The 24,820-nt window shown below is 40.5% G+C and overlaps 1 protein-coding gene across 1 annotated transcript in view; it reads left to right on the top strand.

Annotated features, from left to right (window-relative positions):
* Positions 1-24,820, top strand: part of LOC146323346 (partitioning defective 3 homolog B-like) — a 311,888-nt gene that overhangs the window by 155,557 nt on the left and 131,511 nt on the right. Inside the window, exons 18-19 of the mRNA XM_084725533.1 lie at positions 11,497-11,712; positions 17,369-17,597. Of these exons, the coding sequence (XP_084581659.1) occupies positions 11,497-11,712; positions 17,369-17,597 (445 nt within the window). The remainder of the gene's footprint in view (positions 1-11,496; positions 11,713-17,368; positions 17,598-24,820) is intronic.

Here is a 24,820-nt window from a genome sequence, read left to right on the forward strand (position 1 = left end):
GTGGACAAATGTCTTTAATTGTAGACTTCTTAAGAAGCGTCCTTAATTGTGTGTGAGAGTGTTTCATACAAATAGTCCTAACACAGTTCCCTCTTAAACTGGTCCGTTCTCACTCCTGGTTCAGATACAGCAGCTGGGTCGGCGCCCCTCGGCTTCAAAGTACGATGCTGTCGCTGACGCTCTAGCATCATTTCTGGAGGTACCTCCCTGGGGCTGTGTTTTGATGTACCGTCAAAAGTCAGTGATGCGGAATCACAGCCTTTTCACATCACAGTACTTTAACCACCCTGATCAGTTACTAACTGAAAGAGTGATCCCAGAGAAAGCAAAGACTTCCTGTACGCTGCAGTGCGAGGCTGCGAGGACCAGCGGGTGATTTTGTGGATGTCATAGAGTTGTTACAACCCACCCAAAGGTCCAGAATATGCATGTTAGTTTGGTAGAAATGTTGCCCCAGGCCCAGTTTTTCTTCTGATTGTCCTTGTACGTGTTAAGTGATGTTGTTGTGCAGCTCTGGCTGCTCAGACACCAACATTATCAGCTCCTCCATGACTGCTTTGTTCTGACTTCAAGATAGTTTCTGTTTCCACGATGCCTCCTTCTCTTTTATTGGCCAAAGCCAGAGCTTCGAACTACTACCACTGTAATCGAAACTGCTTCCCCTCTGCCGCCGTGCACTTATTGAAATGACTGGAGTCCACATACAGAGGAGGTGGGGTGGATGGACGGATAAATTAGACACAAGAAACCAAAAGTCAATGATAATTCTTTTCAGAAAGTAGCATACATACGGTACGTTTCATTTGTGAACACCTGTATCAAAGTTAATTATTTTAACCCAAACCCAGGGGTCAGTAACCTGCAGCTCTTTTGCTTCTCTCTTGCGGCTTGATTTTTAATTTGCATTTATCATTTTCTAGGCCTTAAGTGGTTCTTACATTGTCAAGTTAAAAAAAATGCATAGCTTATACACAGAATATCAAAAAAAAGCTTTAATGTTTCATCAACTGAAATGTGCACCATAACTCATATCTGTAGCTTAGAGCCTTTTTAAATTTTTGTGGCTCATCTTGAGTCTCCCCAGGCCAAATCCAAAAACAAAAAGTCTCTGAGAATAATAGATAATTTGACCGTTTCTGCTCCAGACAGATTTTGAGTTGTTGTGCTTTTATTTTGAAAGTCTACACAAACATTGCATATTATATTTTCTACAAACTCATTATTATCTCCATGTTTAATCTACAGTAGTTACTGAGGCTGCACAATATGGTAAAAAAGTCATATTACAATTATTTTGACTAAAATATAATATGATACAATTTTTGCATCACAATTTTTATTTTCAATGAAAAAAAACTATTAAAGTCATTATCAAAGAATTGCAGGGTTCTGTGATTTAGTTATTGCACTTGGCCATACAAAAATATTTTGATTAATTGTGCAGCTCTTGGAGACTGCACAGCCCTGCACGTGCAAAACTGACACTCGAGAGTCACCTCCAGCGTCACAGTTTGAATCGAGCCACCGATACAAGTCGAGTCACGGCCGAGCTGGGAGTGAGAACGTGTTCCCTACAGAAGTGACGAGTGGTAACTTGGTCTCCTTTTGTGGAATTATTCTCATTTGTCGACACTTGTGAATACTCACTCCCGTGCAAAAAACACAAACAGGTTTTTCATGCAGTAAAGTGGTATTTTGAACACTCAATAGCTTGTCTGCTTCTGTTGTAGTTTTCTGTCTGAATATCTTTGTATTGTCTCCTTTTGGTTCCTCCGCCCACCGCCACCAGCTCTCGGTCACTCTCTCGCGCTCTCTTGCTCACTCTCTTTCTTGCCAACGCCATTCAGGCTTAGAGGCTGACAAACAGGCAGAGGAGCTTAGTACGAACAACATGTGTGAGTGTGTATCTGTGTGTGTGTGTGTCAGGGGACCAGTGTGATGCTGAGAGAGACTGGTGCAGTCCATTGTCTGAATCTCTCCCTAGTGGAACTTTGACTTTGACTACGACAGTCACACACTGACAAGACTCTGCCAAAACTGTGTCTTTAGGGAGCCACATCTCCCCGTATCCCTCGCTGTGATTGTCTCTTCATTTCTCTCATCTCTCCCTCTCTCTCTCTCTTGTTTTTTCCCCTCTTTTTTTCATTGTTTGTGGCTCTCTGTCTCTTTCAGACTTTGCTGAGGATTTAACCTGAAAGCCACCTTGTTAGACTGATGTGGATTGATGGATTAATTTGTCACACAGAGAGAAGTGAGAGGGGTGCATCATTGTGTGCGTCTGCGTGGTCGTGTGCACGTGTGCCAATACTTTTTAGACACAGAATTCAAACAGCTGAACTAAGCAATTGCTGCTTCTTCAATCGTTTTTACACTTATGCTTCACTTCATGTGCACAGGTGTGTGTGTGTGTGTGTGTAAGCCTTTTACCTTGTGCATGTTTTTTTTTGCCTCTGTCTGATGTGTTTAGCACACACTGATGTTTCATTGTCTTTTTGTGTGCACTCTTGGCTGCCTCTCTGTATATTGAATGCCCTCTGACCCCTCTCCATCTCCTCCAGTAAGCCAATAAAGGTGAGCAGTAATCAGGAGATGGTCGGCGCTGTCGTTTCTTGCTGGTGCAGCCATTCGTCTCTATCAGGCTCTGCACACTGATCACTGACATGTACTGTACTATATCGTATGATGCTTGAGGGAGAGAGGGAAGCCATTTGTTTCTGTCCCGGACTAATCAGTTAGATTCCCTATGATGGATTCATTCTGGAGGAGTTTGTGGAAGTGTGTGTGTGCTCGCTTGTGTCCAACAAAGATGTAACTCTAGTCCACATCTTGAACTACAGTTCTATTAACTAATGCTAAATTGAATTCCTGTCACTGCCCACAAAATAATACTAAGAAAACAGATTTGTTTTTTCCAGTAACAGACATTAAAAGGTTATTCAGGGTCCACCTTTCTCCGTGCACTGAGGTGATCTGGAGTAATGGCTGACTTTGAAAAGGAGAATATCAGTAATCTTAAACTTGCAGATAAAACAAAATGACACTATTATGGGTTTATGGTAAGGCAACAATAGCAATTGTGGGGCTATTAAAGATTCATGGTGTAACTTTTATGGAGATTTATTGGCAGAATATGGCAGAAATTGAATATAATATCCATAAGTATGTTTTAATTAGTGTATAATCACCTGAGAATAAGAATAGTTGTGTTTTTATACGTTAGGATGAGTTGTTTTTATCTACAGAGGGTGCAGGTCCTCTTCCATGGAAGCCACCATGTAGCAGTACTATGTTTCGATGTTATGAGCCAAACCCTGACTGTAGTTAGGCTGTTTTGGTTTTGCACTAGTTGGAGGTTGCTGGAAGAGGGGACCGACTGGGTGGGTGGGTGAACGGTTGTATTTCACTGTTCATTCTGCAAATAGTTCTGTTTACTTCAATCATTTGCTAAAACAAACAATTCGGTTCAGTTTGATCCTTTGAAAACAGTTCAGTTCATTTGCAAAAAAAGAAGACAGAAAAGGAGAAGGGAAGCAAAATATATTTCTCACAGATTTACTGGAGTTCCCTTCGCTTGAGTCCAGTCAAGGCAAGTCCAGTCTGTGTGTCAGTCAGGTTATCTCCAGCAGCAGCTGCAGCTTTTAGCAAGATCTGACTCAAAAGACGATCGCAAGACTCCAAGGAATGAATTATCTGGAGGTTTCAGCACAAGAACCACACAGGTTTATAAATGTAGACTTCAGAAGGGAAAAACAAAGAGGACAGACGCCACACACCTTCTGCTCCAACAGGACGGCCTCATCACTTCTGCTTAGCATTACGCCATCTTGAATTTCAGCAACATCGTTAATATGGAAGGTTTAAGTATGAAGGTGAATGCATGGTTTGGCTCATGAGTGGAGGCGAGTCTTTGACAGCGATGGATTGATGTGATGAGCTGAACTATAATAACCTCCCTCAGTGATGATAGCAGATCGCTACAAACAAACTAGTCATCAAACCACCAAAGCACTGATGCATAATGGGAACTGTGGGCCAGCTCTGAGAACTATCCTCAGCGCATGTAAACCTCACAAGCCAGAATCCTACAGCGCCACACATTGGACGTCAGGACGTCATCACACCAGTTCAAGCCTCTGAAGCTGAAGCCTTCCAGATGGTGAAAACTCTGAATCAATGTAAACTCAAACTCAGTCCATCAACATCGACTGACACAGAACTTTTCATCACTAAACTGCACTTCAGTCTCAGCCATCGTGTAGCTGGTCAACAGATTCAGATATCAGAATCAGATCAGAACTGGGAAAAAGTGGATTAGTTCATCTCTACGTTTATTGACTAAATTGCTTGCATCAAATGAAAGCAAAACTGACAAAAGAGTAAATTGTAGACACTATAATTGTGATAGTTATTTTGGTTATACTCTTATTTTCTTAAGTTTTGCATTTCAGATAAAGCGTGAATCATGGCCTGATTAATTACACTTTACCATTTGCTTCGCCACCAAATTCACCCTTGAGGATATCAGTGTAGAACTTTCCAGACATTGAAAGCTTACATTGGCCACTGTTGGGAATCAGGCCCGGTGCCTTGTTGTTATGGGATGGTTTCTGGCTGCCAAACATATGTGCATTGTTATTTTTTCAGTATATCTTTTAAGTTGTTGCTGTTCAGTGCAGCAGCATGTGTGTTAAGCTCAGCGGGAATGAGTAAATACTGACATGAGGCTGAGGATGATGTCACATGTTTTTATGGTTTATGATGCCCATTCAATTATTATGGAGCCCTGCGGGAAAGCAAAACCTCATTTCATCTGCTGGGAGATTGAACCAAATAGCTCACACACACACACACAAGTGTAATGTGTAAGAAACTGTTGCTTTCAGGAATGATCTCCCCTCCACAGCCTAGAATATACCTCACAGTAGCTGCACACAGCGGTGCACACACCTTACCTCTTATGAATGCTCAGGCACGTAACTATATAAATACATACACAGGAACAGAATTTTGACAGCCTGTAGGATGTTTTATATAGAAATTTCAGTATACGTCCTGTGAAACATTCACATAGCTACTGGTGGTAAGCAGTGCCCTCTTAGATGCCCCTGTGGTACATAAAACATGATAAAGGGCCCTCCAGGGTGCCCCTCAAGCGAAGAAGACGTGATGCAGGGTCCTCTAGGACAGCACTGCAGCGTTAGAGGACATGCTGAAGTGCCCTCTAGGGTGCCCTGCAGTGGAGAAAACAGAATGACATGTCCTTAGCGTGCCTTCTGGTGGACAAAATGGGATGACTTGTCCTCTGGGGTGCCTTCCAGTTGCTAAAAACATTATAAAGTGCTCTTTAGAGTGCCGTTACAGTGGGGAAATGTGGTAAAGTGCCCTCTAGCCTGCCTACCAATGGAGAAAATGTGATGACATGTCCTCTAGACTGCCCTTCCAGTGACAAAACGTGGAAAAGTTCCCTCTGCCTTTCAGTGTAGTGACTTAAAGGCTGCCTTACATGCTAGAACATCAGTCGGCCTTAAAATGGTTCAGTAGTTCTCTGTGTGTGTTTGTGTCTACAGAGATGTAGTAATTGTTTTTTACTTCATGCCACATAATAAAACCATTTTAATGTATCTGAACTGTTTCACCATAGATGCATTACTTTTGCCCCCCTGGTTCCCCACCAGATTCAGCCGGTGTCCGCCACTGATGACTGGTTTCACAATTCTCTTTTCTGTTACACATCATATCCTGCTATAGCGGCTGGGTGGGATAGTGAAATATCTCGTCCGTGATGTAGCATTTTTCTTCAGTTCTGTGTTAGAACATTGGGGAACTTCCACTGATGGGACAGTGAGAGAAGTCCAATTCACTCTGCACTGAAAAAAATAGGTCCTGGGTGTGTGTAATGTAGCGACAGAAAGCAGAAATTGAGTTGCATCTCCTCATGAGAGCTTTCTAAAGTGTGATTTGGTGCACTAGAAATTGGTGCTGTTGCTGAGTCCTGCTGGCTTTGTTGCTGCAGCGTGCTGCTAAGCCGCTCCTTGGTGTAATTTTGACTTTGAAAGTAGCCCATTGCCGTCCTGCCAACAAAATAGCCTTGGGATAGCTTGGCGTTCTCTCTCTTTGTGTGTTGTATTTAATTTTTTATTTCTTTTTTTTTCTTGCTTTCTTCTCTCCTACTCTCTCTCTCATTGTCACTCCCATCCTCTCTCTATCATTCCCAGGCTCTGTCTCTTTGTTCCTCTTTCTATAGCATCCTCTCACTGTGTCTGTTTTTCCCTGCCAACCCCCCGCTCTCGTATCGTCTCCCTCAAACCACATTTGTTACTCTTGTCTTGCTTGTCGTCCTCCCTCTCTCTGTCCCTCTCTGTCTCTGTACCCCCCTTACCCCCCCTCACCCTCCATCTCTCTCTTTAAAAGCAGCTTAATTCTATCATCTTACAGTTGGACAGCAGTAATTACATTTATGACACAAATCCTGCTACTCACAGCAAAATATGTGTGTGTGTGTGTGTGTGTGTGTGTGTGTGTGAGAGAGAGAGAGAGAGAGACCTCGTGTGTGTGTGTGTGTGTGTGTGTGTGTGTGTGTTAGAGTATGTGGATGCATGCTCATCACCCAGTGTTTGTGTGCTTGACGTTATATGTCTGCATTAACGCAGCCCAACACCACTAAGCTATTTTTAATACTATTTATTTCATCCTACTGTCCAGCTCTCTGCAAACAGACAAGTTTGGACTCAGAGGTCACTATCTCTGTATTCACTGTGTGTGTCTTCTGTGTTTGACTTATCAAACCGACTGCGATTGGCCTCAAACTTGTGTGAAATGACCCTTGACCCTGCCTCCTTACACTGAATTTAAATGAGGAACATCACACGCATATTTCATATGGAACGTATTAATCTGTAGAGAGCGAGGCGTGACTGATGTGTACAAATCTAGACACGTCTTTTGAGCCTAAGTGTGCCGGATTATGAGTTTATTGCAGCTAAAATAAAAATGTCAGATGCTGGTTTAACTTTGAGGGCGCTTGTGTTTTCAGAGTGTTGTTGGCAGCTGCAAACATGCTGGCTTTCACGACTCTGATTAGAGACTGAATAAAAGGAATAATACATCAAAAATCCTGGACAATTCCTGTTGAGTTTGTTCATGCCTTTACTGGCCTCGGTTCAAATGTTACTGGCAGCTCTAATCCGTGGTCCTTAGAGTTTTCAAACTGGGGATTATCTTTTGAAATGAGCGCATGCAACCTGTTATAAGAGTACACACCCTTCTCAGTCTCACAATAGATTTGTTTTTGCATACGGCATTTCTATTTATTTTTTTTTTATATCTTTGCCAGGATCGGAGAATCTACTGTGCCCTTTGACCAACGAGCTAATAAACTTTTTGCTTTAGTTTGCTTCAGGCTGGTGACCAAGGGAACACAGCCCTGTTATGAAGTTGCTTATTAATGGTCATAAGACATGAAGATGCTTCCATGCAGATGTATTACATGATAGAACTAGAAGGGCAATCAGAGAACTTCTAGACCTCTGGCAAGGCCAACGTTCTTGAGTATTTGCTGCCTTCAGATGGGGCTGCGTTTTCAAGAACAAGAGTTCAAGAACACAACTCTTGTGTGGTATTCATGGTCTCTCTTAGTTAAAATTGACACGTGTTGAGTTCACAAGTCATGTACGTGACTTTCTGGCGTTCCATATGACAACAGCAGTTGTTGCTCAAAATAGTCAGTTTTAGTCAACCCTATAAGCTTGTGAGAATAACAAACTATTTTTTCAATCAATTGACTTTTTTTTAATAAATCACCAAAGCACCTCAGAAAAATATTTTTTTAGTTTTTTGGGGGAACACTCTTGCAGAAAGGTGGTTGTCAGGGTGGTTACTGTGCATCTAGACCAGGGTCCTAGACCAGTCGTAGACGGAGGCTATGATGCACATTTTGGTTGGAAAAATATTAAACTTTTTTCTTTTAATTTGGTGTATAGGCTATACATATTTACAGGTGGAGAATATAAGAATCATTTTAGGATTACAACAATGAAAACGAAAATTTACACTTTGCACATCTTTTAGATCTGACAGGTGTGTAGGAGAGGCGACTAGACCAGAAAGTTGCAAAAGGACTTCAGCACACTGTCTAACTCGCAATATAACATTTATTTATGATGTTGCAGTTCTAGACCTTTATTGGGCAAAAAGCTTTTTTTCTCCTTTGTCCTATTTTTTTTAACATTTAAATTTTCATTTATCATTGTTGCAAAAAAGGTATTTTGCCTGATGAAGGTCTAGTACCAAAATGTCACAAATATATGTTACACTGCAAGTTAGACAGTGTTCGGGAGTCCTTTTGCAAATGTTAAAAATAACCACTGGAGGGGGGCAAAAGAGTCGCATGTAGCTCCAGAGCCGCAGGTTGCAGACCCCTAATCTAGACATTATTTTGAGAACACAAATGTCCAAATCAGCTGGACTGGACATTAACGGACTTTAGCCTGCCAGCTGCCCAGTGAAATGTCTGTGTGTGAACAGAGCTGATCATTGTCTGCAGAATTCACAGCGATGGTGTGTGTGCATGTTGTTGACATTTCTGTTGTGATGATGCATGATCAACCCAGGCGTTACGCCTCACCTTGAGTACATTTGATAAAACAGCTTAAGTCAAAGGAAACGCTTGTGTAAATGTTTTAGCATCAGTCACTCGATCTAAAAATGCTTCTTTGGAATTTCATATGCAGCTGCAAAGTTTGGAAATTACATCTGTGTCATTTTTGTAATTAATTGGTTGATGCATGCATGGTGGGTGGGATATGACTTGTTGTGACAGAACAATATGATTTACTGTTACAGCATGTGACACAAGATTTTCTCTGTTATCTTCTGTAGATGTGTGTCTGCTCAGCTGCATCAAAAAAGTAGAGGACCAGACTTCAATATGAATGAATCACATAGCTCTTGTATAATGTTTAGTGCTTCAGTGTGCATCTGAATGTCATGTGGACTGTTTATAGATGGGAGTGTCACACGTTATGGCCCTTGTCCGTCTCCTCTCACAGCAACCGACTTACATTATGCATGTGCATACCTTCAGTGTGTGTTATTACTCTTTGTGTGTGTATGTGTGATTGGTTAATGGTTGTTTAAATAGATGTGGAAGTCACATCAGCCCTCTCATCTCCTCTGCTTTTAGAAAAAAAACACACACATACACACACAAAGAGCAGCCGTGTGTATAGGGAATCATTAGCTAAAGTGATGCAGGTTTAGCTATCATGAATCACAGTGGCATCATATCGACAAGCCAGAGCCAGCCAGGAATCCAAAATGTGTGTGTGTGTGTGTATGTGTGTGTAAGGATTACCAGTATTTTGAGCTGGCAGCAAGCCCAGCCTTCCTCCCTTCTCCCCCATTTTTCTCTGTCTTCCTCTCTGCCACCGTGGTATTCCCCCGAGGAAACTTAATTTGCTCTCTCCCTGTCGTTTGTCCCTCCCATCCCTTTTCTCCACATTCTGCCCACCATCAGACTCCCCGTGTTTTGGGTGGCAGACACGTTCCCTTCTCTCCCTCTTTTGTTTTACAATTAGCAATCCTCACAGGTGGTGGGAACATCACAGCGGGCCCGAGGCTGAACTTGGTCCAACTTCTGGGTTTCTGCAGCAGGATAGAACAGTGTGTTTAAAGGAGAACATGTTAAAGAGATAGTTAAGATTTTTCAAAGTGTTGTTGTACACAGTGATTATCCATAGTCAGTGTATCTCTTACAGTACACTGGTAGAAATAAATGCGCAAAGTAGAATCATAAAGGGTTCTTTAGCTTGGCCCCATAGGAGAATCATTTTTGTTTTCTTGAACACTTTATAACCTTTCCGAGAGTTCTACCTAGAACCCAGTATAAAGATTATTTCTTTATGTTGGGTTCTGGAACCATCCGCGAAACGCTTCACCCAGAATCCCCTGTAAGAGGTTCTACAGGTCTTCAGAACACTGTCTGGGGGTCCTGTCCAGAACTTTTCCACCTGCTAAGGGTGCCAATAAGAGCCCACCCAGGGGGTTCTACTGAGAACCCTTTTATGTCCAAAGGATTTATTTAGCGCCTATCAAGGGGATCTGCTGAGGAGTTTTTTATATTCCCAGGATTGTATCTAGAACCCACCCAGGTGGTTCTACTGAGAACTTTTTTTTTATATTCCTAGGGTTTAAAGAAAGGATTTGTCTAGGTAAGATGTTAAAGATCAAAGATAAATAAACCCTTGGATTATTTATTATTATTTGTTGGATTATTGGTAGAAATCCCTGGCTGTGTTCTAGATAAAATCCTGGGAATATATAAAGGTTCTCAGGAGAACCACCTGAGTGGATTCTAGATAAAAGCACTGGCTATAAAAGGGTTATCGGTAGAAACCCTTGAGTTTGTTCTCGATAAAACCCTGGGAATGTTAAAGGTTCTCAGTAGAACCACCTGGGTGAGTTCCAAATAAAAAAAGGGGTTTATGTACTGAGAACCCTTTTGTGTCCAAAGGTTTTATCAAGCACCTGTCATGGGGGTTCTAATGAGAAGTTTATTATATTCCCAGGGTTTTATCTAGAACACACTCAGGGGTTTCTACCAATAATCCAAGGGTTTTATTTGTCTTTGATCATTATCATCTTAACTTGATGAACCCTTCCTTAAAAAAAGTTTTTTTCAAACACAAAATGGTTCTGGGTAGAACCACAGCCCTTCAGTAAGAACCCTTTTGGAATGTTTCTTTCTAAGCTGTCTATAGATGGTGTAGTTACCAGGACTCCTGCTGCTGCTCCAGACTGGTTGTATGACCGTCAGGTCACACACTGACTATGAATAAGTATCTCATACAACCCCACTTCAAAAAATCTGAACTGTTCCTTTAAGTTTGGATGCCTGACTTTTTTCTTTGTGAAGCCTCACAACTCATCTTCACAACCCGTCTGATCTTTACCTCCCTCTCCCTTGAATACTTCCACCATTGCTCTGTCTTCTCGCCCATCGCTCTCCTCTTCATCATCCTTTCTGCTGCATCCCTCCCTCCCTCAGTAATATCTCTCACAGTGTACTTGTGATGATGGATGGAGAACCAGTAACAGAGAAGCAGACCTCGCATCCATCACAACCTCAACAACAGCATAGTTAACTGCATCACTGTATTTTTTCTTTCCTGGCTTTGCTCTCCAGAGTTCAGCCATGTCGCAGTCTTTCTGGCTCCTCGCCAGTGTCTCCACAGGATTTTTAAACCAATCAGAGCGAGGCATGGCAGAGTCTCACAGTCTGATCACTTCCTACTGTGCACATGAGGTTGTTGTTTTTTGATTGTAGCAATATTTTTCATACCTATTTTAGTAAAATTAGAATGAAACTATTATCCAAAAAAAATGTTGTGCTCCACAAAATTTTGGAAGCAAATTCTGAGGGTTTCAAACGAGCTGCCGAAATCAATCAGGCTGACAGAAAGTTATATCTGACCCTTCATCTCTCTCTGTCCCCCTCAGCTCCATCAACCCCCATCGAACTCGGTCCCACCCTCGGCCTGAAGAAGTCCAGTTCGTTGGAGAGTCTCCAGACGGCCATGTCGGAGGTTAACAGAAAAAACGAATTCCTACCGTTCCACCGTCCTCGCCAAAATATGGTCAGGGGAAGAGGCTGCAACGAGAGCTTCCGAGCAGCTATTGATAAATCTTATGATGGGCCACCTGAAGATGATGATGGTAAGGGATGAAGAGGGTCATTTATGTCTGTTTTTGTGTTGTATTTTATTTTAAAAAAATATGGATATGCAGTCACGACGGAAAAAGTTCTTTTTTTTTAAGAGTTCTTTTTGACTGCTATTGGTATTGTAAATAATATTTCAATACAGAAACTTGTGAGTTTTCGAGAACCTTTTATGCAATCGAGTTAACACTAGACACCGTGCTCCCTTTGGTCTGCAGGAATACACCAGTCGAGTGTGAAGTTGATCAGATAAGCAGTTCTTGAGATGTGCAAAGGACAGTGGTCCACACAGACATGCAGCTACACAGACAGTGGCTTCAGTGCCGCTTATCGGCCAAATGGCACCAAATCTATCGTGGCTGTTCATTCATCACATCTACAGATGTCCATGAAATGTGGTCACAGTAGCACAAAGGAAAACTTTTCAAATTAAAAATTTCAAAATCAAATTAGGCACAGATGGGTCTTATATGGACAGATTCACCTGGACCCACAGAATCCGAGATACTTTTTTTTTTCCTCTGATACTTACAGTTCAGAACTTACAGGCCAAAACATGAAGTTCATTGAAATAGCACCACCCTTTGGCCAAACTGTGCCAAATCTGACGCTGTGCTCCCATGAGTCCTCACAAATACAACCGCCAAGTGTTAAATTGATCAGATGAACGGTTCTCAAGAAAGACATACATACAGCAGAACGGCAGTCTGTCCTCTATAGTTAGATATCTCTTTCACTTCTGTTCGTCACAGCAGCTGCTTTTTTCTTGACAGTTAAGCAGAAAAGAAATCACTGATCAATCACTTTCTTTCTTCCTGTACATGCATCCTCGGTGACTCTGGGTGAAGTTTTTCTTACCTGGCCTCTATCATTCTGAAAAGCCACCAGTGATCTCGGCACTGTTCACATCCTTATTGAGGTCCTGGTTAGTTTAGGAAATATCAAACTTTCTTTTCCACCAAAGCAACACAGGGGTATTGCCAGAAGAGCACAATAAGTGTCAGCGCTTGCAAAGCAAAGCAGCAGCGTTGTCTTTCGGTGTCTGTTTCTATTCTGATCCGGACTTCAGCTTTAAATATTTATCCAGGAGTTAAATGATAGCTGCTTGGTTTGTTTCACTGGAAGGTGCGTTTCAATTCCCAGCTGTGTTATTAGCAGCAAACTCTTATCAGTCAGCACCAGAGTAATGAGTCGGCCTGTTTCAGATCACTACACTCACACAGGACAGGACTAATAGGGCATGTCAACACCACACACACACACGGTGGCCACATCTGTCACTATCTCTCTAAATGTTCAACACTCTGAGAGCCGCTGTTAATTGACAAAGAACAGTTCTCTGAAGTTTCCTCCTTCCTTCCTTTATTTCTCTCCTTCTTTCTCTCTCACTTCAGCACTTCATCAGTCAGTCAGTTACCTCCTGACTTCAGCGTAAACGCTTATCAATTACTGTCTGTCAGTTTTTTGAGAGCTGGATTAGCAGGAAGGCGAACGTTGCTAACATTTTGACAGTGTAAGTGCACAGTGAATATTTAGTCGGGGGTCCGTGTGTCGATGATGCATTGTGAGCTGAATCCAGCTAATACCACAGTGCTTCACGGTTTCCAGTGAATTTAGTTGTCAAGAGGACTATTCAACACAGACTTTGAGTCACTGGCTTTGATGTCTCTTGTCAGCTGGGATGGATTATAGTGCTGGATAGTTGTTTCTGTCATTCTCTGCTTGTCTTTTTTTCCCATGTTGTGCCACTTTACATTGTGTTACCTTAGCTATGCTTCATTACTCTCTCCTTATATTTTCTTTATTTTATACGTATGTCTCCTTTAGGCACAATACAAAATATTAAATATTGCAAGAGAGATAGCATTTCTAGAATAGTTGTAGTGTAGTAGAAGATTGGTTTGTAATTTTGGTGCATTTTCCATAAGCAATAGTAGAAAACATTAACACTGTATAAAATTAAGAAGTTGAGAAAATTTTCAAGGCAACTTACTTCAATAGATTTTTGAGACCAAGTCAATCTCTGAAGTTTTAAAGAAGTTTTACCAACCATTAACTGTTTGCTGAGATAATTAGTTTTCTCCTTTAGGTAAACTTGAATCTTTGAGCTCTAGAAACATCCAAATATTTGCTTTTCAAAAATTTCTGAGTAAAATCATTGACATGTTAGTGAATAATAATTAATAATGTAATATTTTCAATTGCAACTATTTAATTTTCAAGCACCCAAATAATGAGAAATCAGGTTCACAGCTCACTGTAAAAGTTAAAGATTTAGGTTTGTCTAAAGAAGAAAAATAAATCATTGTTAAAAGATTATGAGTCAGCAAAACTTTATTTAGTATATTTCAAAACTCAGGAGTTTTAGTTTGATTACAAAACTCGAAAATGTAGTGAAGGCAGCTGCCTTGAAACAGTGAGTTCTCTCATCTTTTATACAATGAATTATTGATAATTGACTAATAATTTTTAATTAATAAGATAGCACATCTTCTATACTGTGACCATGAAAGGAGAGGATGAGTCCTCGACTGTAAGCTAAGCAGCTGGTTTTAACTGTCAGTTGTCTGATAATGTAAAGTTAAGCCCGTTATCTTGAAAAAAAAAAAAAAAAAAGCCCACTGCTCTGAAAATACACAGTTGTGAATTGGAGGTCAGTGGCTGCCTGTCTCACTCTTTTTTTTATTAAACAGGAGAAATGGCTACTTTCATTTTGCTGCTACCCACAGTTCATTTCAGCTCAACCAGCCTCAATTCACCAAATGTTCCATGTTGGTCAGAACCAACCGGTGATCTGCACACATGCTGGTAAAGAAGATGGAGGGTTTTCCTGACGCTGCAGTTTGTTTTTAACAACACACTTAAAAGAGGAAACAAAAGTATTTGTGATTGAGGTTTGGTGTTTCTGTGTGTAAGCTTGCTCTCTCTCTCTCTCTCTCTCTCTCTCTCTCTCTCTCTCTCTCTCTCTCTCTCTCTCTCACACACACACACACACACACACACACACACACACACACACACACACACACACACACACACACACACACACAGCTGACCACTGAAAACTGCTGAAAAACTAAAAAACAAGGTTTATGTGAATATCTGCTGTGGTCATTTTCAGTTTTTAATTCCTTTGGGAAAGACGAACCAGGTCACTGCACAAGCATGAAGCTGTAAATCTTAACATACACACACACACACACACACACACACACACACACGCACACACACACAATTACAATTCCATCCTGTTGCTAGACAGTCTTTGTAATTAAGGCTGAAGTGAATATCCACACAAAGTTAAATCTCAATTGAAGTAACTAATTTGGTTTGGTTATCTTATAAAATCTGACAAGTGTTCTGTGTGTGTGTGTGTGTGTGTGTGTGTGTGTGTGTGTGTGTGTGTGCGCGTGTGTGTGCGCGTGTGTGTGTTTGTGTGTGTGAGGGAGATCATTGTAATTCAAGGCCAGGCCTCCAGTCTGTTGAAGAAGTAATGAAGCATCACAGTTTACGCTTTGAACGTTTTTGCTTTCTTATTTCCAAGAATTAATTAATTCACTATAAAGTTAATAAATCTGCCACGGAGATGTCGAGTAGGGACAGTTTAGCGTCGTGCGCCTGTGTGTCTGTTGGACTGCTATCTACATTGTTGTGCACTTGTTTCTTTTGCGTGCTCGTGTTTGTGTGACAATATGACGTCTTCACTGTAAAGTGTCATACTGGGATTTTGCAAATGTTAGGCCGTTGGTACGATGGGTAAAAGTAAAAAACAAAATAAAACAAGGCAATGATTTGAAAAAAATGTTTAAACTGATAAACTTTATTATTTTTGTAAATACACACTCATTCTGAATTTGATGCCAGTAATAAATGAAAAAAGACAGGACAGGTGCAACAAACGACTAAAACGGTTGTGAAATGCTCAAAAAAGATCAGTTTGGATCATTTGACCGGTTCATTGGTAATATGATTGGACTTTAAGGGGGCATCCTTGATAGGTGCAGTTGATCACACATAGTTGGGGTCAGGTTCACCACTTCATGAAAAACTGCATGAGCAAATGGTCAAACAGTTTAAGAACAACGTTGCTCAACAAAAAACTGCAGGAATTCAGGGATTTCACCATCTACAATCCATAATATCATTAACAGATTCAGAGAATCCAGAGAAATCTCTGAATGTCTGTGACCTTTGACCCCTCAGGCAGCACTGCATTAACACTTCATGGACTCAGGAACACTTTGGAAAACCGTTGTCAGTAAACACAGTTTGTCTCTGCATCTACAAATGCAAGTTAAGACTCTACCATGCAAAGAGAAAGACATATATCAACAACATCCAGAAACACTGCAGACTTCTCTGGACCCGAGCTCATCTGAGATGGACTGACAGGAAGTTGAAAAGTCTGCTGTGGTCTTCAGATTGTTTTTAGAAATCATGGATTTCATGTCCTCCAGGCCAAAGAGGAAAAGGACCATCTAGATTGTTACCAGCGCTTTGTGATGGTATGGGGGTGTGCTAGTGCCCATGGCATCATGGGTAACTGTCAGATCTATGAAAGCCTCATTAATGCAGAAAGATGCATACAGGTTTTGGAGCAGCACATGCTGCCATCCAGATGTCTTTTTCAGACCCGTCTCCTACTGAAAATGTGTGGCACATTATGAAGCACAAAATACATCAACAGAGACCCCGGACTGTTGAGCAGCTGAAGTCGTGTATCAGGCAAGAATGAGAAAGAATCTCATTTTCAAAACTTAAACAGTTACTGTCCTCAGTTTCTAAATGCTCACTGAGTGATGTATCACCGTGGTAAACTTGTTCCTGCCCCAGCTTTTTCTAAACATGATGCAGGAATCAAATTCAGAATGAGGGTATTTTTACAAAAACAATAAAGTTAATCAGTTTGAACATAAAAAAATCATGTCTTTGAACTGCATTCAGCTGAAGACAGCCTGAAAAGTTTTTGCAAATCATTGCATTCTGTTTTTATTAACATTTTATACAACGTCCCAAAGTTTTTTGGAATTGGGGTTGTGTAATGAGTCACTCTGGCAAAGACTAACTCCATGGTTTTGTGCCACTGGACCTCATTCTGACTTTGTTATTGAAATTTAGACGGATATTGATGAATCCTGACAACGCTGACCTTGTTTGTCCTGAACTGGCAAAAAGTGATTTTCTTTGAGATGTTTTGAAATGTTTAATCAGCTTTTGATCAAGCCACCGCCATTCGTCTTGGTTGTTATTTGATCATCTTTGATAAATTAGATTGGTTCTTACATGGCAAACACATGGCACCACTCTTACAGCCTGTGTCACATGGTGGTTGGTTGAGTTATTCCAGCTGGCAAGCCAGTTGTAACGAAAAGTAAAGGTGTTTTTTTTTATTTATTTATTTTTTTTTACCAGAGTAACCAGTTTGAATCGATATTCCAGTGGTAAATCTTTCATGGTCTGGGTTTAGCACTTCTATCAAGCATCTAATTGGTTGTCCTGACTTACAAAGTTCATCTCAATGTTCTACAGTTGTTTATGATGATCGTTTTGAGAAGCAGCCCAACGTAATTATTTTCTTTTACTACTTTTATTACTCTCCCACCCTCTAATCCCATCAACCCATCTCTCTCCTTTTCTTTTCGTGTTCTCTAGACGATGGTTCAGAGCCGAGTTCGGGCCGGGACACCCCTGCAAGTAGTTCATCCCGCCAGGGAGCCGGGGATCGGATAGAGGAGAAAAACAAAAAAGACAAGAAAAAGAAAGCGAAAACAAAGAAGAAAGAAAAGAACAAGGTGAAAGGAAAGGAGAAAGAGAAAAAGAAAGCAGAGGAGTCTGAGGAGACGGAGAAGAAAAGCAAGAAAATAGGCTTCGCGCTGCTGAGGTTAGTAACTACATATGTGTGTGTTTGTTTGTGCTTTTTTGTGTGTGTAGGTTTATGCAGAGTGACAGATTCAGTGCTGATGGTACCTGGTAAAATTCTGTCCAGCATTTGATGTCTTAAACTGGTGTTTCTCAACATTTTTGAGACAAGATCCCCCAGAATAATCAGTATGGTGTCCGTGTTCTCCCCAAAAGAATCCATACTGCAGAAAGTCAGGGTGATCTAAGCTTGCTGGGAGCTCAGGGGGTTCTGTCGATGGTGCTGCTGTTTGACTTTCAGGTGACCCACCTCGAGACACAGTCTCCATTTTCTGTCAGTCTCCTGTTGGTTCAAGTCTCGAGCTGGAATACTTTCTTGAAAAGCCATCGCTGCAGTCGTCTTTCCACGTGGCAGCTACCAAAACTGACTATAGCTGTTTGGTTAAACACAGAACTGTGGAGCAAAATCTCTGTTTTTTGTGTACTTGTTAGCGATGAGAAGTCAGGCGCACACACACCTGGACTGTCACAACCACACTCAGTGTATTGTTAAAAACACAGTTTAAGATACGGCCCTCATTTCCCATCATGCAAATGTTACTTTTTCATAATGTTTGTGTGTGTTCAGAACATGGTGGATTTTGTTGGCAGTTGTAACTTTTGTGCTGATTTATAGCTTTAAAAGAAAAAAAAAATACTTAGGATCCACTGCAGATGTGCGTCTGAAACCATTTTCAGCTACACTGTCAGTGTGTGTTTGAGAGAAATTTTCTAAGTTTGAATTAAGGAATCAATCAAGGAATCAAGGTTATTTATTATCATGGGACAACACAATGAAATTTATGCTGCACAAACAATACAAGACAAGATAATTAATTAAGTTCAGAATAGAAAAGGGTAAAATGTAAAAAAAAAAAAAAAGAAAGAAAGAAAGAAAACAATATGTACAATGATTTACATATATACATATACAGATATACTCCCAGGAAATAATTCTTTATTGCCATGTTTGACCTTTTGTCAGGTTGAATGTGAACAACAGCAACAAGATGGTGAAGATGATACAATCAAAATCTTCACATTAAAAGTTTAACATCACAGAAACATTGCCAATCAACTTTGAATAAATTTGTCCACAAAGATGTAAGTCCTCCCCTCCTCCTCCTGCCTGAGCCTCTCCTGTTGCATCCCGTCAGCTCAGGGTCGACCTCGGTCTCGGACGTTGTGGTCACTTTAAAATGTGGGCACAAATGGCCTCTGGTTTCCCGTTGTTCGGCCGGCTCGGTTCCATTTTCCCAGCTGTACCGCTCACCTCTGCTCCTCCTGAGACGGTCTGCTGGCTGAACCGGCTGGTGGTTGAAAGATGCTGTGTGCATTGTTGATCGTCTCAGGATCAGCTGCTCTTTAATCCAAAGCCACGCTTCATTTTCTGATGCAAGCGAGTGTTTCCTTCATGGGTGAGGCATGTTTCAGCAATAAAGCCAAAAAAAAGCAGTATATGCACAGCTGTTGCCAAAAAAGACAAAAAAAAAATTGATAAACAACAGTGAGTGTGTTTGGTGTCATATAGAATCAACAGTCATGTTTTTATTCTCTATATCATATCCTGATGTCCAAATAATAGACTTGACCTAATTTTCAGACTGGTCATTAACAGGTTAACCCACTGGTTTGATGTAATCTGTCTTTTTAACATGATGTCAGAGTTTAATTCAAAGCTAAATGCAGATGTTATGTGACAGAAATCCTGTCTTTATCTAAAGTCAGAAAATCAGATAAAAGGAGTTTGTCAGTTACAAACACATAAACATTTTATCCGTTCACAGAAGCACAATATTGAGCACAATCTCTGCACACCTCATGCATTTATATTGTACCAGACAAAAATATCAGTTTAACGTGAACACTGGGGTCTTTTTTTCCTCTCCTGAAACACTATCACAGACACACAAAGACCCCTCTAAGAGTGGTGCCCCAATTTCCTTGAGAGGTGTGGAAAATAATCTCTTGGAACTATTTCATGTGATTAACTTTAACACTATATCTTCCTCTGTTAACGGAGCGTACGTCGACGCACAGCATGAATGAGGCGAAGTGTTTCGGCGCGAGTACTTTCTACCTTGATTTCGACCCGCTATCAGGGTTTTTTTTCACTGTGTTTGTTTCAGAAATGGGATTTCACATGACCATTACATAGATACAGATCTTAAGAAAAACACTTGCAGGCGTTTTGATCTACAAAATAGAGGCTCAGCCTTTCAAAACACACTTTACAAAAGCGGTCTGTGTGAACCAGAACACAGAAAAACACGTCCAGATTTCAAAGTCTGATTTTATCACCATGATTAAATCTCAGAATTGCATGTTATTTAAAGAGAAATATTAGGCAATTAGACTAATATGTACTAATTTTATTTGACTGAATAGGTTGAGTGTGCTTTCTTTGAAAGTCTCCACCTTTTTCTTCACCTCTTTTCCACCTTATTTTTCTCCCTCTTGCTTCAGTGTGCTTTCACTCTCTCGTAGCTATAGTATTTAGTCATTAGAAAGACATTTTCTTTTGGTGAGCAGAAATATTCCTTTTATGATGTTAAAATGCTTTCTTTGTCATGCAGATGAGAGTGTAAATGGCTCTTTTTACCTGGATGGGGGGTTGGTAGAAAAAGGTATGCAGTGCGTACTGTACAGAACGTTCCCTCCGTCTTCACCCTCTTATTTTAGTAATTTTATTTTAATGTCAGACCTGTGAACCTGCTTAAATCCTGCCCCTGTCTTTTTCAGTTCCTCTAAAAGTGTCAGCCCTTTAGCCATGTCAACCCAGCAGTGCACAAAATGCAACTTTGAGTTATAGGAAAAACTTAAAATAGTGTGTCGGTTTCATCAAATGGCCTTTTGTTTTGTTTTGATTTTCATACCATTTAACTTCATGATGCAGTTATTCAAGCTTCAAATGAAAGAGACCCTGCAACAAGGAAAAAAGCCCATGTAAACTTGTTAAATGGTCAGTTCATCCAAATCTTAAAAGACCGCCATGACCTCACAAGCAATATTTTGTCACTGAAAAAAATTCTTTTGACTCTGCTCTGAAACGAGGGTTCTTGTAGGGTCTAAGGGGTTCCCCAGCAGAAAGGGGAATAATTTATTTTCACTGCAGTTCCATTCATAAGTAACATAATGACAGATTTTATGAGTACTTGGTCATGAGTTTCATACACCAGTATTTCTGCTGTATCCATTAAGCAGTACTGCACATAAAAAACACAATTTAGCCTTAATGTTTTCTAAAACTAAAGCAAGTGTAGTCCAAGTGCCTTAGAAGTAGTGATTATATAATTAAAAAGATTATCAGAACATTAGAACCTCAACCTTAAGCATAACTAAACAACAACACTAACAACAGATATGAGACAAAACTAGAATTATTGAAGGACCACAGCTCTATTAAAACTACCGAGGAAATACTGTACTTTGTGTAATAAAACATTTAAAGGCCAAAAAGTCTCATCAGAAGGGTAACCCTGGGAAAAATCGTATCGAATGGGAGTCCGTGGTCTAATTTATGTCCGTTTAGAGGGTTCTTGATGCGAAAACATTTGAGAAACACTGATTCAGACGTGTAGCTCTTTACATTAATCTGACGTCAACGGAACATGTTCACATGTTCGTCTCATGTCTGAGCTCCCTGGACACTTTTATATACAGGACTGTAATCTTTCCAGGTGGGACCAGGTAACATTTCCTTATCACTTCAAACACGCGTCTGAAATGAGAGCTGTCAGATTAACGTAAAAGCTGCAGCAGGTAGAACATGCGAAGAGATGGAGAGAGAGAAATACTCGTCTTGTACCGTCTTCTAAGTTTACTGTAATAAATGTAAATACAGTACACTGTGAAAGAACCAAGTTGAAGTTATCTCCTTATCTGAGATCAGTCAACAAAAACTATTTTACCCTCACAGTGCAACCAGAAGATCAAACGAACAAACAAAAATCCCAAAAATCTCACCAACAGTCTGTCTTATACATGTTTTCAATGTTCCTGTCAGCTTTGTGGATGAGCCACACAGTTCGCTCCCTAATAACATTAAAGGACCAGTGTGTAGGATTTTTTAGAATTTATTTATTAACAAAAACATGACACAACTCACCAAGCAACAAAAAAATTTAAAAATAAACAAAAACAAACCAAAATACACAATCAAACCTACAAAAAACCTCATTCCAAATAAAATAAACACACAGCATCTATCATCATGACTGATATCTCAAGATATTTCAAGGCCCAGCAATTTAAGTAACAAAATTAAATTAGATATCATTCCAATATTAAATGGAGAAGAAGAAAAGTAATGACAAAACAAGATACCTAATAACACCAACATTTTTAGATTTTTTCCCATCAGACAAAAAAAAAATATGAAAAATGTTTAACTGAAAGACTCTTGTACATTTGTCTACTGCTGTTTTCACTCTCAAATAGCATTAAAGGACGTCTGGGCCTCATGCAGGAAACACTCATGTGAACAGATTTGTTCTTAAGTGATGTGTTCGAGTGATTCAGGAGAACTTAGTGGTGGCCCAGACCTGAGGCAGGAGTAGTATGCAGTCAGTCTGCTGTTAATCAAACCAAAGTTTTTTATCAAAGACCGTAGTCATTAGTTTGAAAAATAAATTACACTTCATAATTATGTCAACATTATGCCGTTTGACTGCATTTCAAATTACAATCTTATTCTAAAATTACACATAAAGCCTGTCATCATTAATTCAGTGATGCATTATTACCTGCTGTCAGGTGTATTGTCTCTGTATCTGTATCTTGTCATGCAGGTTTATGAACTCAGTGTCCATGGGGACATCCTCACTTATTCTGTCCTCTGTCACTGTGATGGAAACTGCCCCTCGACTCCCTGCTCCCGTTATAGTCAGAGAAATGTTTTTTTTATTTTCTTCAAAGTCATTTTCATATCGAGACATTTCCTCTTTATGTCAATGACTGCTCGACCCTCAGGTAACGCAGCATTAACAGCGCTCGTTTTTCCTGTTTCTTTGCTGTAGCAGGTCTTTTAATTCCACTGCTGACGCTGTTAATTACTGATTTTCCTTCATGGATCTCCAAAAGCAGGATGTCAAAATTATGTTGAACTTGTGAAGTTCTTCTTATATGTCTCATGCACACGCTGATAGACCTTCTGTGCCTCTGAGGTTTAAATGCATTTAATTATCATGTCTAAATCATGGCTGATTTATAATTAGAAATATCAGATTCATGACATCGGATTTTCACTGTTGTGCTGCAGATTTTTGTTGTTTCCTTCTCATTGTGTGTTTTATGCTGGTAGCATGAACTAATGTACAAACTGTAAAACCAACAGATCATCAGCAGCACAATGTGATATATTCCCATAAATTCACAGATTGCACACCTGAGAATCTCTATCATTCCTTCTACGCCTCCATCTTTCCCACAATCCTCTATTATTCCTTTTTCCGTAACAGCTCCGAGGCAATCCGAGACTCACCTAAAGATATCTTTTTTTTTCACCTCCTTCACCCCCTCACTGCGTCTTACCATCTTAACAATGTTTTAAGTGCTTCAGGGTTCAGGGAAGGTTACGTCCAATCCCTCCGTTCTGTGTTCAACCATTTCTCTTCTGCTCCGTTTGATTATGGTCTGGACGGCCTACGCAGCACAGCCGAGAATATCTCCAGTGAAATCCAACCGCTTCCCTCTATGCACCTATCCCTCCATCCATCCTTTCATCAAACCACCAATTCCCCCATCACGTCTTGCCTTAAGTGCTTTAAGAAACCATATAATACCACACAAGGATATATTAGACCTTTCCTCTGCACCCCATCTCTCATCACCATAAGAGGGCCTTGATTAGAGCCCAGTGATAATTTCACCCTTTCTCTCCATCCCTTCATTGTAGCCATATTCCTGTAACCTCTCTCGCTCTCACTCCCCCGTAATCTTTGCATCATTCCAATTTTTCCTCTCAGTCTGCAGCCTCCAGCTCCGACTCCCTATCTGCATTTGATTGCATGTAATGGTGGTAGACTGAGAAGGCAAATTGGTGCCATTCAGCGCAGTTCAATCCGGGCCGAGCTGCTGATTTGTCATATTCATCTAAGGCCAGCTTTGATTGGCCTAATGGTCTGGAGGAGAGGTGGTGTGAGATACTCGACCTGACTCCAGGTCTGTGGCTTTCAAGGAGTAAATGTTAATATTTGTCATATTGAACACAATATGTGATGCTACATTATGTTTCTGTCCATGTATCAGCTGTAAGGTTCACATTTCTGTTATTGTTATGATAATATAATAGATCATTTTTGGTTTTTGTCTATGTTTAGGTCACAGCTGGCCACTTATAATTTATTTAATTGAAGAAGGAAAGCAGAAGCACAAACATTTTTTTATACATCCTCATTTTGCCTCTGTGCCGGTGAAAGCCATGACCAGAGGCTTTAAGCCCTTTTTAAACAAGCGCAGGCTCTAAGGTGGATGGTGCTCAGGCATTCAGAGCGTCTCCAACTCCACTTTGCTAATTATACAGTTCACAATCTGACAGGAAAGTACGACACAAGGCACAAGGTTTTATTTAGTCTGTTAAATAATCATAGATGTGTTTTAAGTCTAACATGATTGCAACCAATCAGAGTGTCACATGTATTAAATTATATATGTATTGTTTTATACGTAATTTCTATGACCTGGTCCGCTGGGTTAACTTCACTGTCCGCATCACAACAGATGGGTCATTTCAGCGTCTCTGTTCGTATCTCTAACTTGGCAAATCAGTCATAGCAATGCGCCAGAGGCGAGCGCACCCGACTCGTAAAGGGAATGAGAGTTGATGTTATGATCACTAGCTGATGGGCTGCAAACGGGTGAAATAGGATGGAGTGTTTCCTTGTTTTTGTGCACATTACCGGTTGAATCCACCAAACATGGCACGTCTGCACTCCGGTTCTGGTCCGTCCTCCGCATGGCTGCAGGCTGGCTGCTCAGATTTTCTTGATCCATCCTCTTTCCTTGCTCTTTGTACTTCTACCATGAATAAGCAGGCTACATGGTTAGATAGTTTTTTTACTGTCTGTCTTTATGATCGTGAGTCGGCACAGGGGCCTTTTATTTTGAAAATTAATGGGTCTGTGTCTGATTCCTTCCCACGTGATGTGCTTTGTGCTAACTGACGCGGCATCCGTCAAAAATAGACTTGGTGCGTATTTGAAACAG

Source organism: Lutjanus erythropterus, chromosome 8, assembly GCF_056507025.1.
Source record: "Lutjanus erythropterus isolate fLutEry1 chromosome 8, fLutEry1.hap2, whole genome shotgun sequence".
Classification (NCBI taxonomy): Eukaryota; Metazoa; Chordata; class Actinopteri; order Lutjaniformes; family Lutjanidae; genus Lutjanus; species Lutjanus erythropterus.